Source organism: Lepisosteus oculatus, chromosome 10, assembly GCF_040954835.1.
Source record: "Lepisosteus oculatus isolate fLepOcu1 chromosome 10, fLepOcu1.hap2, whole genome shotgun sequence".
NCBI classification, from domain to species: domain Eukaryota; kingdom Metazoa; phylum Chordata; class Actinopteri; order Semionotiformes; family Lepisosteidae; genus Lepisosteus; species Lepisosteus oculatus.
Genome location: NC_090705.1, coordinates 18706843 through 18723417, shown reverse-complemented (window position 1 = coordinate 18723417; position 16575 = coordinate 18706843). Strand labels below are relative to the sequence as shown.

General features: G+C 37.4%; 1 protein-coding gene and 1 long non-coding RNA gene across 2 annotated transcripts in view; one reads left to right on the top strand and one right to left on the bottom strand.

Annotated features, from left to right (window-relative positions):
- Positions 1-189: 189 nt before the first annotated feature.
- mbpa (myelin basic protein a) overlaps positions 190-16575 on the bottom strand; it is a 101431-nt gene continuing 85045 nt past the window's right edge. The window contains 5 exon segments of the mRNA XM_015357146.2: positions 190-1714; positions 10161-10283; positions 14101-14133; positions 14890-14922; positions 15747-15860. Of these exon segments, the coding sequence (XP_015212632.1) occupies positions 1673-1714; positions 10161-10283; positions 14101-14133; positions 14890-14922; positions 15747-15860 (345 nt within the window). The 3' untranslated portion in view covers positions 190-1672.
- LOC138241457 (uncharacterized) lies at positions 1617-7391 on the top strand. Its single transcript, XR_011190683.1, has 4 exons — positions 1617-1742; positions 2960-3209; positions 6217-6323; positions 7110-7391. It is a non-coding gene; the product is annotated as an uncharacterized lncRNA (long non-coding RNA).

Sequence of the window (16575 nt, the reverse complement as noted above, 5' to 3'; positions counted from 1 at the left end):
TTGTGATTGATTGATCTTGATCGTCCTTCTGCTAGCAAATAAGAATAATTTCAGATGATTTTAATTCAATTTTTAACATGTTCATGTTATTTTTTTAAGTGTTGGTTACAGTGACAACCTCTTGAGCCCTTTAGAAACACATTAAAATATATGCCCAATCTCAACAGCTTGTGTAAAGAAAGGCAGAAGAAACTTCTAATGCACATTTTATTTCACGTTAAAAGGCAAGTAATTTATTGACATTTACAATGGTTCAAAATTCAAACTTACATTCATCCACAGAAACTACAACACAATTGGGGGGGAAACAGGAGGGTAGGGATCACAAGTATGTTATGTATTACAAAAAGCATATTCTGAAAAAGCCAGGAAAACTCCTGGATCCAAGGGGCATCAGCAGTTTTTGCAGCAGAGTTCATGCAATTCATCAACCAGGCTTTTTTTCATTTTCCTCAGGACTTTCAACGACTTCCAGTTACACTTCTCTATAATTCAGGCTTACCTTCTTCATGTGGGTTTGGAGACAATGAGAATAACAATAAAGAAATGTCTAGGCAGTTAATCACAGGACAGCACTACTGCTTCTACACAAACAAATTTACAACATCATCACGGCACTCTATTTTTGGTCAATACAAAATGGCTTTTGCGTCAGCTTGCTGTTTTTGATTAACTTTTATTTTGTGCAGCGCTCACATAAATAAAAAGCATATAGAATAATAGGAGAGGAGGACAGCCCAAGGCATATGAAACGATGTTCATTTCAGTAGCAGAAACAGTGCAATTCAGAAGAGCATTCAGTGAGTTTTAAAACGTGTCTGGATAAATACCAGCACCAGACCGATTTAATACAGTTAACATTTAAGTATCTAAATTTTATTAATCACAGTTTTTGTAAAAAAAAAAAAGGTACATGTTAGTGTATTAGAACGTGATAGATATTACATGATGTTGCCAGTTACAAGTGGTAGGTTACAACCTTCACAGTAGCATCACAGTTTTCCCCCTCAACATTTATTGCCACACTCTGCTCTAAAATTAAGAGATCAGCACCTCCAGAAAGGCCTCTATGCAATGCAAAGTGGTCTGCTCTTTGCCTTTGAAAAACAAATAAAAAAATAATAGAAGTTGCTGAAGTATAGTACTACTATTATTGTTTTTTGTGATGAATGTGAAGCTATGCAGCCATTAAAAACACTTTATAAAACTAAACAGATTCCTAGAAACAGTCCCAGTAAATGATGTTAACTGGCTGTCTCCATGACTTAAAGTGGCAGACCGCTTGGATATATAATTTCGCATTGGAGCAGCTGAACAAAATGCTGTGACAATAGCATGAGAAACATCCCTCAGCGCCACCGGGAAAAAAAAAATTGCCTGTCAGTGTGATCCAGCCAGTGTTAGTGCTGCAGACAAATGGAGGGCTTGGAGTTGCACAAAGAATCCTGGCAGGCAGAGCTTGTGCAGAGGCCCCTCGACCACTTCGCCAGTTCTCACAGATGATGACTGCATTGAAATCTCAGCAGGTAATAAGAGATTGTGTTGCTATCTAGAAAAAATGCAGCGAGTTTGTATTAATATGCTTTAAGCCTGGCAGGGAGTTAATTTATCAAGCAGAGGATTTAATTTTTTTTCCCCCATTAACCTCTTTCAGAAATTCAAAGGGGCTAATTCAACGTTTGGAGGGAGATCCAGATCGGCTATCCTTTCCACCCTGCAAACGAGAAAAAAAACACAGTTAGGTAAATTGTGCGTAAATAAGCCCTCAGTGATCACCTGAGAAACTCATTAAGTGTCTTTTTATATTTACAGTATGACCATTAAGTGCACAGATTTACTTAATATACTCCTCCCATTTTTCATTATGTACTATATCAGGTCCTTCACATTTGAAATACACATCCATGAACTAGTTTTCAAGATGGGTCTAATGGCCTCTTCTTGTTTGTAACCTTTCTTAATTTCAGTTCAGAGACTTGTTGTGACTTTTTGTTCTCTCCTCTTTGAAAATAGCAATGCAGTAATTAGTAGGCTGATTCACATGTTGTGAGAGTGTACAGCCTGTTCCCATGTTCCTTTGCCATGCCTTTTAAGCTTTAAATAAATGTTTTGATTAGGAAGGCTACAACTGCTTTGCTTAGCAAACAGAAGCTAAAACAACAGGCTCTGCCCTCCAGGGTAAAAAAAGAATTTTCCAGTTTAAACAGACTTGTAAATGTATACAGTATATCAAGAGATTACATTTTGTTTTCCCACTTTTCCTTTTGCCTGGTGCAGGTCTTGTTTATCTACAAAAAAAATCATTACTTATTTTTGATAGTGATTAGATTAAGACTGGTAATGCTAAAATATTCTAGTTTGTGCATACGGAAGGGATGTGTTTCTGCTTGTGCTGACTGAAGGAAAACGGGAATTAAGCAGAAGTCTGTCCTTTCAAAATTAACATGCTTTCCAGCAACATACTGTATGCGGCCGTGGGTTGGTGCAGCAATTTGCTCTCTGTAAGTCCACAGAGAATTTGTTTTTCTGAATATTGATTAGGAATGGTGTGAGGGAACAACTGACCCTGTCCTCCTCGGAAATCAGTCTTGCCTTTCCTAACTCACTTGGGTCTCCTCATTTGCAAGTCTCTGTGTGCTCAAAGATAAGCTCACCAGGGTGCACATGTGCTGTGTGATAAGGACTCAGCCCCGAACTGCCATCCTTATTGAAACGAAAAGCTTCTTTTAAAATCTTCCATTTCTGGTGTTAAAATATATACATTGCTGTATTGCTGTGTTCTGAAAATTGAATATTGTTTGCAAACAAAGATCTACAGTATATAGACCATATAAAATCTAGAAACCTTTCAAGCACTGTGGATTTTAAATATTTTTGTTTTTTGGGGGGATATTGGAATAGTATTGATTTTCAGAACAGGTACTAATGTTTGTCCAACTTGATTCCACAATGTTTTCAGAGATACTCACTAGTTACCTCAATCATGCTATTACCCAAGCAAGTGAGATTGACAAATACTGTAGCAGTACTCCTGTGTGGAATGGAGCCTAACTTCCATTGATAAAAGGCTGGTGACAGGGGTCTGATGATTATGAGATATCCAATATCTGACACCAGACCTTCACAATATTTCCAAAAACTCTGACCACAGATGACTACCTAGATTTAAACCAGACGGATCCTCCAGCAGGGAGCTTCTCAGTTTAACGGTATGTGTAAACACTCTGCATTTTCTTTTTCATATCTGTATCTGTTAACTGTAGTAATTCAGTACAGCGTAAATAAAATGATATAATGCATCTATGCCTGAAGTGGAATTGAGCTTAATATTTTCAGATTGGCAGGACTAATAAAGTTAGGTAAGTTAATAAGTTGATCTTGTTGATTATTTTCATGGTGCGGACTTGTGCAATATTTGTCCTTTTTTGAAGCATGATTTTAGTATAACCTGGTTGAGGTTGAAGTCCTTGACAAACCTTAGTAACTCACGAGACAGGAGCTCATCCCGGTTTCTGCAGTGTCAAGAAGAAGATTACAGTACAATCTACCAAGAATACTGGCCTCCCCGGATGCGGTGCAGTTTAAATTCTCAGCATCACTGGGCACAGTTTTCATCTTCTGTCCCAGAGATGAACAACCTTTGAATGCTGAACTACTGCAGGATAAACAAGTACCTTTCAGTTAGCAACTGATTCAGACGTAAAAAATACACCTTTATTTTTAGGTCTTAATCAGTTACAAATAGAAAGCACTTGCTGTCTTATCTGACTGAACAGCTCAATTAAATCTTCATGATCCGCAGTGGAATGAAAACCAGATTGTCTCATGGGTTCCAAGTATTGGAGTTATCCATCCTTGATGCCGAAAGCCTTGCTTTGTCCTGTATTACAAGCTAAAAACATGTGACTAGAGTAGGACTTTCAGCACATCATAACACACCATTTACCTTGCACTAGAAATCAATGACCAATCAGAGTCCCACTAGAGCATGATTTCTCTCAATGGGGAAACGGGCCATTAGTTTCCACCACATGGGCCAGAAAAGTCTGGGGCTGGGAGCTACTTTGGAATTACTAGCACAATGCTTTATGAAAGGATCTAGTGGATATCTTTTCCTTTACGCTGTATGACTAGAACATGCTATTCAGCTCATCAGTGTTCTCCATTTCCCTGAACACTAAGCGACTTCAATCACAGCATCAAGCTTTGCTTCAGGAGAGCGCAGCTTCTTCACCTACATGTAATGGTTGAGCAATCTGTCTCTCTTTCCAATCTGGTAGATCAATCACTTCATCTCAAATTTAAAGTGAGTTAGAATATTTTAAATGCCTAACACTTCTGGATTCATCTCAGTCTAGTTTTTGCAAAAAGCTTCGTGATGTACCACATAACCAAAAGTTATTGTTTTCTGTCACTGACAAACAGGCGTTCAACTTACTAAATTCTTACTAATACAGTTTACATTTTCTGGTAATTGGTACCAGTTTATGTTAAGATTTCAAATCTGGGGACAGCAGTGTTTCCTCACTGCTGTGCACTATATGCTCAAAAAAGTGTCTAGGAAATTTACTTCTCATCTTGATGCTAAATGCAAATATCACACTAAATGGCAAGAGGCATTTTTCCCTTTTATCTCTCTAGCATTGTATAGTGTGTAATGTGTCATGCAACACAAAGACAGAAAAACAACAAATATTTAAACTTTGTTTGCCTGAAGCTAATTCTCCTAATCAATATCTTCTTTGACTACTACCCAGAATTTCAGTTGCCTCCACTGCTAACCACCATTAAAACCTATTTGTTCCAGCCACTGTCATTACCAGCAGTGCTCTACATAAGCTCAGGGCGCAAGCAATGTGTCCAACACAACTTACAGTATATTGTGTCCGAAGTCACACTGCGTTGTTTCCATTCTGGTGTATTACATTGTTATCCCAAACCTCATTTACTGTGGTTGCCTACACTGTTCCTTCCAGTGTGTAATTTTTTAATAGATATGTCCTGCAATGCAATAAACTACATTCATGAACATTGGACTATATAGTACATCTTTTTCTTCCATTCATCTGTGAATTTCTAGTATGCCATTATGCACAATATAATTAGGTTACTAGTTTTAATGGAACTTGAATAAAGTCAGCAGCCAAGGAAATTACTACTATTACTTCTACTGTATTTGTATAATCTGGTACAGGCCACACAACAGAATGTAATCTGTCCAGCCTTTTGACCAGTCTTTGAATCACATAAAGCAGTATTAAATGTAGTAGAATGTGCCACCCCCAGGCTTCTAAATGGTAGTGTGCTGTCCTTCTAGCAAAGACAGCATTCTAATTTGTGATGGAGATGCACACTGTCATGCTTGATGAGGTCTCTGACTGTGACTGAAAGATGTCCATGCATAAGACACTGCCAAATACAATTCTATTGATTAGTACTGACTTGGCTCTCATACTTAAGGTTATGCTTGTGTAGCATTTGACGCTTGAGACCGTTCATTATTTCCCCATCAATCCACAGTTACTAAAAACAAATGCCTGTTGTGCTATACTTAATATTCAGAGACAGCACTCCTTGCCTGGGGAATATAAAGTTTTATCAAGGGCCTTTTTGAACATCTTTGTCATTTTAAGAAACAAATTTGAAAGTTAGCTGACTTTACTAAACTGAAAAAAGGTCAGAACAATAGAGAACAATAGCTCTGTCAGTGACGCATAAGAACTTGATGTTTCCAATTACATTCCTGAAAGTCTCATATGTACTGAAATATTTTGTGGCATTATGCGAGAGTTTTTCATGTGGAGGTGGAGCCCTGAATTAAGGGTGACGCGTTGCCTGAACAGGCAAAAAACAACAACAACAACAACAACAACAACGTGTCACATAAGCAACCCGACGATTTGTTGATCAAGTATCTTGTCAGACCAAACATGTTCGTACAATGGCCACAGCTCAGAATAATGTTCCATTCCTTCACCTGCCTAGCCTGTCTTCTCTCATTGCTCTCCCTGATGATCAGACCAGGTAAAGAAATCATGATGGATCTCATTCTAGTGTGTTCTAGAATAAAATAAAATGCTGTTTTCAGGCTTCGCCATAGATTTTGCTTGACATTTATTGGTTATTGCTATTGATTAACCTTTTCTAACCTTTGGCAAAGCAAAGTGTTTGTTCTTTGCATCTCTATTTTTTTTCTCCATGGGATACCTAACACAGAAACACCTGATTTTCTTCTGTTGCTGCTGTGAACCACAAGCGTGGTTTTTGCAGCTTGCAAAGCAGACTCCACCATGGTTGGATCAGCTAGGAGCACACAGCAGTGGGTAAGCAACATTAAAAAAGTATATAAAAATATCCGGCCACAGACACCCGGCAAATTCACCTGAATCATATCTTTTCTTTTATTCTCTGTAACACTGCTCAGCTTTGTCTAAGTATTGGTAGGGTTCAGAATGTACCAGAACAATAATGATGTTGACTTGTATTAAAGTGGAAAACATATCAACTTACAATATGTTAAAAAAAGGTTTCTTACACATTTTACAAATTTGTGTAACACTCCTTGGCTTCTTCTAAAAATAAAAGTACTGCTGAGTATTTCATCACGGTATCAACCAGTCCTAAGCAAATGTCAAAAAGATCTACCACAACTATCCAAATGCACTTCATACTGTACAGTAAAACAGGATGAGACGGAAGTAGACAGATTCAAACTGCTTTCATGCCTATGTAAACTGTTTGTATTGTATAATCTATTGTCAGGTTGTCATCAAGTTCTACCGCTGTCACTTACAGTACAGTACTTCAAATGAAATTGGTTAAAATAGAATGTATTTGTTCTAGGTCTTTGATGAGAGTGAAATAGGGATCATGAAGAGAGTATTTTATCCCAAACAACCAGCAACAACACAACTTAGTGACATCTAGGCCCTCAACAATTTTACTTGTGTACAGATCAAGCAGCTGCCTTTAGCTCCTACAAAGACACAGGATCATTCAATAGCTCAGCCTGTTCAGCGTTAAGACAGTTTCAGCAACTTTACTTTGATCTAGGCTCAGTTTGGGCCAGCTGCAGAAGTAAAGATGTGAACTTTTTTTTACCCATTCAGGGTCAGGATGCTATGACCTTTTAGGCTGACTATTTGTTCAGCATGGATCCCATGGTACTGTTCCATAAAGTACAGGTGCTAATGGTGTCCTAGCTAGAAATCCTGATTGGTTGTGCATTGGGGAAGCTGTGCAGTACCTAAAGTGAGGGCTGCAGATCAGAGGTGGAAGAAATGAGTCCTCTCCTTTGTACGATATGCTCTGGAATTCTTTGGGATGAAAAGTGCTACAGAAATACAATAAAATAATTTTGTCCTTGATTGTTTCAATGTTTTTGTTCTGAGTTGGTACAGTTAACTCACTAAGATATTCAGCATGTTCAAAGTAGAGTAAATCTGTAGAACTGTACTTTATAACTCAGAAATCTGCTGGTTGTGTCTTCTGTTCAGATTAGAAGCACCTTTTTTACTTTTTATGAGATTTTACCAATTTACAAAATCTCATAAAACTGAGAGTTTATTTCATGACCACTTTTAATTTTTAAAAATATTTTAAACCATCACAAAATATTTTAAGTAAACCTCAACCTTAAGCCAGAAGTTAAAACATCAGTGTTGAGCACCTCTTTTTTCTTGGAATCAAATCAGATGATCAGAGAATGATATGTAAAGGAATGAATTGTAGGAAGGATGGAGAAATAAAACTATATTCAAAGGCATATTGTGCCAAAACAAAAAAAACTAAATATTTATCATCATTCATGTTTAATTTTCATGCATATTTTTAAATCTTGTACGAAGATTTGAAATCATCTAGAAACCGAGGGAAGGGACAAGGGAATGTTTTTATCATAAATAAAGATGTAGTCCACGAACAGCAGATCTAAAAATAAGGTACAGTAAATATACTGACAATAAGCATTGCTCCTCGGGTTGAGATTTCTCTGAGCCTTAGAATCATACAGAATCAAATCACTGAAATCACTGGTACACACACCCTGGACTAAGGCAAGACCTCTTTGGGATCAACTGTACTTCTAACTCCACAGCACAATGGCACTCCGAGAGGCAGCAAGAGATGACACTGGCAGAGTTCCATAAATGAAAAATGGAAAAGCACATCTCAGGAGTTCACAGTATGATGGATCTCAAAGGTTTGGAGCCTGACTGAACAAGGATTTAAATTGCAAAACAAATGGGACTATTGTATGTTTTCTACAGACTGTAAATTACTAACAAAAGACAGTCTTTTATTTTCTGTTTAAAGGTAGATTCATAATGGCATGACACAACTTCATAGCCAAAGTCAAATGTTTTAAAAGAAGAGATGATATACAGAGTTAGTTCAGGCTTAGTTTAATTTCATAATTGTTTGTGTTTAATAACTGAAAAGAGCACAGCATTTTATTGACAGATTCAGTTGATTAAATCCCTCAGCACAGGCCTCTGACAGAGACAGTTAAATTATAATTCAATAAATGAAGAAATATTCTGTTCTTCAACCATCTTAAGATCCAAATTAGAATGTGTAAATATTTACAAAAGACAAGGAAAGTAAACAAAGGTTTGATGGACCAAGAACAGTTAAAGGTCTGCTATCATATTAGTTAAATTCTTGATTACCAGGTTTAAAGGAATATTATTAAAATAGTTCTGCTTATGGGGTAGTTGTGGGACTTAATTATTACGATTAAATACAATTTAAACAGTGGTCTCCTGGATACAATATTTGAATATCCAAGATATATAAGAATAAGCCAGGAATGACTTCAAAGGAAACAGTTAAAGTGAGAGAGAATTTTGCTCAAGGTAGTTAGAGCTCATATAGCTTCCTCTCTCCAAAACATCAAAACCCACACTCATGACGTGCAGCTGAAACACGATGACATTTCAGACAAGCACGCAAACCAAGCTACTAACAGAAAACATCGAGATATCTGAGGTGATAAGGCTCCTGAGCGGTAACTGTAACCAAGGTTGTATAAAAAGAAAACAACAAGAACAAAAAAGCAGAGTTTGGGAGAAGAAAGCATTTATGACCTTGTGCACATCCTCCCTCCAGTTAAATTAGACATTATTCATCTGTCTTTGTGGTAAGTTAAAATAGGTCAAGACCGGTGTTAAATCCACAACAGTTACTTTTCACTCTGTTATGTGAATGTCAGCACCTGGATCTGCTGCAAACGGTTTCTGCTTTGTAAAATCTCAGGCCATCTGTCAGGACTAGCTTGACCTACTGATCCAGTGGACTGCAGAGCTCTGAGTGGTGTGGTGAGATCCACACTACAGGTGTTGGGGTCAACATGATGAAATACTACAATCTGTAAGCAGTGTGTAGTAATCCTCAGTCTTGACTGCTTTCAGTTGGGAATAATATATTTCAGTTTATTATAAACTTGTGTCAATATAAAGTTCAATAAAGCAACTTTTAAAGTAGGATGAGAATTAGGTGTCATCAGTGTTGACCTGTGGTCTGTCAAAGAAGATTGGTTTGGACAAGTGCATCTTCTGTGACAGTGTGTGTAATACTTTGAGAAATCTAAAACTAGCACAGTAATTAGAAAATAAATGTGATAATTATTTGTCATCCCATCCTTAAAAACAGGAGTAATTAGATTATTTAGACTGCAAAGATTTTATCAACTATTGATTGAGAGAAAAATATCACTTTTAACATTTGAAATCAGATTATTTCTACCTTATTTAACTGGTTAGCTACAGGACAGTTCAGATGCCAATAATACATCAATGTAACTTGCCAGAAAGTACATTAATGTCCTCTACTCACTGACAATCTCTCTACTCAATGTTGTTGCATCCATTTGCAGACATTTGGAGAAGACTCAAGATGGCAGATGTTGGGTTATCCCTGTTTTGTCACAGCCAATGGGAACTGTTTTGTTGTAACTTTACTATGTTACTAGAAATCCCTTTCACAAAGTATTCTGATTTGAACAAAAGTGACTATGAATTCTTTAAAAATTCTTTAATTCTTTTGTTTGACAGTGTTTTCAGAAGAATTCTAGATGAGCTACAGACAGAGTTAGAATAGAGAAAGTGAGCAAAAATATAGGAGCTTCATATAGTTTTTTAGTGAAAAAGAATATGCTTTACCAGTTTGAAGATTTTGGAAAGAGTTCCTTGGCCTTCTCCTCTCCGGTCCTTGTGCCCTTTGTGAGGAGATCTTGTTGCCTCAAGAAATCTTGGCTGCACTGGCTGCTTCTGCCCATCAGCTCCCTGCAAGGAGAACTCCAGTAATTATCTGTAATTAAGCACCACTACAGGCTGCGTGTCTATAGAAAATGAATTACTGTGGAATAAAGAATAGAAAAAGTAAAATACAATGGGGCTGAACAGTGTATTAACATCACAGTGAGGAATTTTGCCCATCAGCTGTAGAGCACTGTACAAGGGAATAAATGAGTCGCATTACTGATATTGGCTAAAGGGAAATCATCAATCAATTAATGAGATTGAGAGATTCCTTATGAGATTTAAATAAAAATAGAGAAATTTGAATGGGTGGATTTGCTGCACTCTGCGACTTGTATTTGAATCCCTGTTGATAGCAAAAAAGTAAAAAATACTTTAACATGAATCAGTAGTTTTAGAAACTATGGACAGGCAGAAGTTATAAACCTTTGCAGTTATGACAGAATTCTGCAGGATAAAATGGAAAAAAAAATGTTGCATCATACAGTAAAATTTCATTTCTATGCATGGTGCTGTATTGGACACCTGCACAGAAACTACAAAGATACATATTTTATTTTCATTCCTTTGTCAAAAAATATGTACCTGTATTGCATAAAAATGTACAGGCATCATTCTCTTTCTGACATCCTAGTTTTGAAACACAGCTTTTCAAAGAATGGAAACCTCCAGAAATTCAAGCTTGCTCAGAACGTAAGATGTATGTTTTCTTAAGGAATACATGGAGACTGTGTCGCTTCATGACAATCAAGTTTTGAAGCCACTGAATGCAGTATTTGAGAGAGCTTCTGGGGAGAAACTCCAGGTCTCCAGTCTCAAAGTGCTGCTGTCACAGTCAGCATCTAATTTAGTAAAGTTGCATTTTCTTTAAAAAAATAAATAAGTCTCTTTTTGAATGTAAAGATATGTGGTCGAATATCATTCCTTTAGCTCTCCCCAATTTACGGAGCTCCCTTTTTGGCATAGCAAGTAGCAAGGTGTAAATACTTTCTTCTGCTTATGTTAGTAAATTAGAGTATGTCTGAATTGTGTACAAGACTTCCATCCAACTCCAGGCATTGCAAAAATCACCTCAATTGAAAAATATAAGTAAATGAAAACAAAATCAGTTGGCTTCAGAGTTGCAAAGAACATTTAGTGGCTCAATGGAAATTAGTTTGTCACTTAAATCCAGACAGCAAGCCTATAAATAAACCCCATTGGTCAGGTGCCATCAAATACTGAGCTGGACCTGAACATTGGACCATTTGATATCAAATCAGATTTAAAAACTAACGATGATCAAAACATACAGTACTTACTGTGTTGTATGCATCAATTTCCACCGTAGAGTGGCACTACTGTACATCCTCAACATTACAATCTCAAAGTTACAGAGGATATTGTGGATACAGAATTATTAAACTTCATTTATGAAAGTGTAAAGTGTGTTTCCAAGACAATATGTTTAAATCCTTTTTTGCCAGTATATTTTGAAATCATTTAACAGGAAAATGGAGCTGTAAATGCTTAACTGAAGTCTTTTCGGAATGAATGAAAATAATTAAATCTATGTTAAAAGCTGAAGATGTGGTCAAACGCTTACAATGTGTTTGGAATAATAAAATCATAACATTAAGCGTGATTAAGAGGCCTGACAGCAGGTTGTTTTAATAAAGGCTCATCTGGCCAGAGGCTGCTATAGTGTCTAGGGGACTGAGAGTTTGTGATTCCCCCCACTGGATTGGACACTAGTCCAGCAGAGTTACTCATGTGCAAAGAAGGTGCCCATTTATAAAGTTGGGTTAACTAGAGCACCTGGGATCAAGTACCTTGCCCAAGGTACCACAAAAGTATCCACAGAAGGGACCCAAACCCACAGTCTCACAGTTCTGAGTCCCGAGTCCTGACTGCTACTTTACACTCAAATTAAATATGTTTAAAAAAAACGAAGAACCTAACTCCTACTTCTGTCATTGTAAGGTGACCGGTTTTTCAAATGGACATAATGACTAACAGGCTAATGGTTAAATGTGGTTAAAACTAATAGCAAAACAAACAAATTGTTATTACACTGTTAAGTATATTAATGCGCTATGGTAATTTAAGTCTCTTTTTTTCATATTGATTTTAAAAAAACTGTAAAAAAAACTTTAATAATCGAAATCAGAAGCTAGTAAAAATACTTTATACTTTATACCGTAGACATGAGTTATCAATTAAAAGTATAGAATATCAATATCAATACTTCTATCTGTTTCCATGTGTGTATTTATAATACCATGTTACTTTTTGCAACGTTTTGAGAGACTTGAATAAGCTGTGTCTTTTTTAATGTACTGGGTAAGCACGGGTGAATATGATGCACGGAATTTAATTAAATGTTTTTTAATATGTTTGGGTCTCTTCCCAAACGTGTTAGCCAAAGACCAATCAACATTCTTTGATAAAGCAAAAACTAACATTTCTGGAATTGTTAATAGGAAACTGTGAAGTTTAAACGTAAAATAGAATGGGACCAAAAAATGAAACAGCAAAGCATTTATCTGTGAATAAGCTTCCAAAACAGGGAGTTATACCCTATTCTGGTACACTGACTACTGTCAAACAGGATCAGTGCACTTGTTTAATATGGATGAATTTCTTAAAAGTGAAAGTCAAAGCACTGAATCTGATTTATTGATGCAGTGTTTAAAAATTCAATTAGCTTTCTGAGTTATCCAAAAAATGAACTCCATCAGTGTTCAGACTCTGCTTGGACAAAATATTAAGAGCTCCCCTAGTGACAGGTGAGGACTGTTTGTCACTTAGAGCATCAAACCAATTTCCATCACCTTCCTGGCCAGATCAATACCCATATTTCAATTCTAATGAAGCCCTGCAGAACTAGTGGAATGTGCAATCCAATTCCACACACCATTACCCACATCCTACCCTCAGATGAAGGTGATCCAACAAGAACAAAACAGGATGGGATTATTTCAGTAACCAGGTGCAACACCCCTGTTTGCATCCTATTTACTGTTCTGACTGCTTACAGAGACCTGATGGGTTATTCAGTGGGTATTTCTAATGTTTTGGCCAGAGAAGAGAAGTGTCTTTGGACTGAGGGATATGAATAGAATGGTACTGTAGTTGGGTTTCTGCAATGGCCTGCAACATCAATGACAGCCAGTAGGCAAATTCTGGATTTTTTTTACCAAGGCAGGTCTACTGTTGCTCTACTGCCTACCATTAGCAAGACAACCACACACTTACAAATTTAAGTAAAAATCAAGTAAAATTCACTTGCAAGTATGTCTGCTTAAACATATTTTTTTTCCATTGGTTAACCATAAGTCCTTTAATAACTTACCATTAGATTTCCTCTGTGATGCATATTAATTAAGCATATTCATGCATTTATTGTGTCCAATGTTTTTGCAAAGAAATTGAGAATTTCTTAAATATAATGTTACATTAAATGGAAATCTCACAAATTCCCAAATAAATGGATGAAGACATATTAAAGATGACATGCAGAGTATGAAAAAAAAACTTACACTGTTAACGCTACATTACCTCCAGGGATACGGAACAGAGCCTATTTCCCCCTCCTCCCATCTTGGACTTTTGTCTGAGTGGTTACATAATTAAATCACAAACTGTGGAAGAAGCAGCTACTAAGGAATCAGTGAGGCAAAGGAAAACAAGCAAGGAAATGTGCTGAAGAAAGGATGAAAAGAAAATAAAGTTCAGCAGAAGCTCCTGGGTGTGAAAAACACTGGAAGAAATCAAGAGAAGAGATGGTGGCTATGCACAGATGCCCCGGTGACGTAGAAGCCTATGAATGAGTAGAGAGTGGCTTTTTTTTATCACCTACCCATCCTAATCTGGAGAGGGACAGTCCTCTGCCCTGGACATGCAAGAGACAGAGACAGGGTCATGAAGGTTCATCTCCAAGAAATAATGGTGGACATAAGTCAGCACAATGGTACACAGTTGTTCTAAGGGAGGGTTGATTCAGCACAAACAAAACAATGTACTACAAGCACACATCAAAGACATTATCTGAGAACAGCAAGGTGGCTCCAGGTCCTTCACACCTTCAAAGAAATGTTTGGAAAACATTAGGGTAGCAATAAAATAAGGATCAGGATCTCAGGATCTTACCAGTACACTCAGGTATTTTACCTTTTCAAATGAATGGGAATTGGTCATTTGGATCCACAGGTTAAATTACAATATTAATTGTAATTTAAAAAAAGTATCATTCCATATTCAATTTTGAATGCTTATGTACAGCATATATAATTTCTCCGTAATATTGTGAGTTTTGGCACGGATATTCCAGTATTTTCCAGTTTTTACTTCTCGTCTCCACAAAACTCCAGGACTGCTCGATGCCGCTGCAGCTTCAGCAGTGAAACGGCCGCCTAGGAAGATTAATTTCTGCTGAGCCGCTAGGGATTAACACATGCTAGTTCAGAAGACAGAGAGACCATGAGCTACCGCAGCAGCTGCAGCAAGAAAAATAATTGAAACGGCTGTGCTGTAAAACACATGACTTATGTTCTACCACTCCCCTTGGATAGCCTGTGTTCCATATTTCAAAACTAATATGACTGGAGAAACTCCAGCATCGCATGTTGAAATTAATCAGTGCTCTTACCTTGGGAGGAGGTGGTGGAGTCCTAGGAGACACCTTAGAAAAGAAGAAAAAAGAAATTGCTTTATGAGCAATTTTTCGGTAACCTCTGACTATTTTCTCTCACAGGATGTTGTGATGCTGTCACCTGAAACCGTACTTAAAAGCTTCATAAGCAGTTGTGATTCTGAGTTCCCTATAATTTTCTCTGTTACATAAACAAAGAAAACAGAAAGAGAAGAATTATACAATTATAGAACCCTGCTGAAAGAACGGTTAAAATAACCATAATATATTCAAACACTTGCCTCCGAGTGTCGCCATCAAAATGATAAATTGGCTCTGTTGTTAGATATTGGCATCCAGGACAACCATACAGCACAAACATGGTGTTAATTTTATTTTGCAGTGTTATTGTTGCTGTCATTTATTATAATACTATGACAAGTAACAATAATAATACTAATAAAAATAGCTTGCATTTCTAAAGTGCTCATTATCCAGAAGGATCCCAAACAGCTTGACACAAGGTATAGGAGAAGACTTATTATGTACCAGCAACCCCACAGCCCAGCAGATCAGGAAAAGAAGCGAGAAACTGCTTCAACTTCGGAATTGTGGGAAGGCATTTGTGCAGGATTTGGCAAGCCCAGACGATTTTAGACAGTAACAACAGCACTACACGGTTTATTAATTTAAGGAACATGATTAAATCAGCCTCATGATTTTTACCTCTCATATTTTGAGCCTTCAAATATGTTTGGTGCACAACCGTATAGTTGTCGAAGGCTTCAACTGATCTCTAAAAAAGTAAAATTGCCACCTTCCTGTTATTATCTCCAACTTCTAAAGGACTTTGAAATCCCTCAGCAAGTACTTACAATGGTTTTAAAGAAGTGCACTACAGGGTTGTCATCCCCAGGTCTGGCATGGGCCCCGGACTGCTGTGGAGGCCTCTGAGGTGAAGATCCCAAATGGCTGCTTCTCATTGAGCCCTGTGAAAGAAATCTCAACGTCGGTTTCAAAATGCTGAGAACTCGTAGTGCTCTGCACTCGGTTATGGATTCAGTGAAGCTTTATGCAGATTTGGAGTAGAAGGGCGGCAGTAAAATTCCGACTTTTTTACCAGAGATGTGAAAAGAAGAAACAGCACATGTGGTACTGGTCTTGTCATTAAGGACGTGTAAAATTCCCAACTCATCCTGGCACGATGTGACAACCATGCAGACAGGACAAATTTCACGTCCCTAATATGTGTCTGATTTACACTGAAAGACCGCTGTATGCAGTCTTAGTCAAGAAACAAATACTCATTTAAGAGTCATATGCAGAGTTACTCATCTTCATGCACTTTGTACACTAATGATGAAGCTTTGTCAACTTACTGGCGATTCAGGATTTTATTGTTTAGTTAGTGCAAATGATGCTAATAAGTCCTTAAATAACATGTTAGTTGAGCACTGTTTTTAAACTGGAGTATTATCTCCTTCAGGGTGGCATGGTGGCACAGTGGTTAGCAGTGCTGCCTCACACCCCTGTGGCCCTAGGATCAAATCCAGACCTGAGATGCTATTTGTATGGAGTTTTTAACTTATCCCCCTGTTTCCAGGGGTTTTCTCTGGGCTTTCTGGTTTCCTGCCACAGTCCAAAGGCATACTAAAGGTAGATCGGGCCTTGTGTGAGTGTGTGCACGTGTGTTTCTGTCAAAGT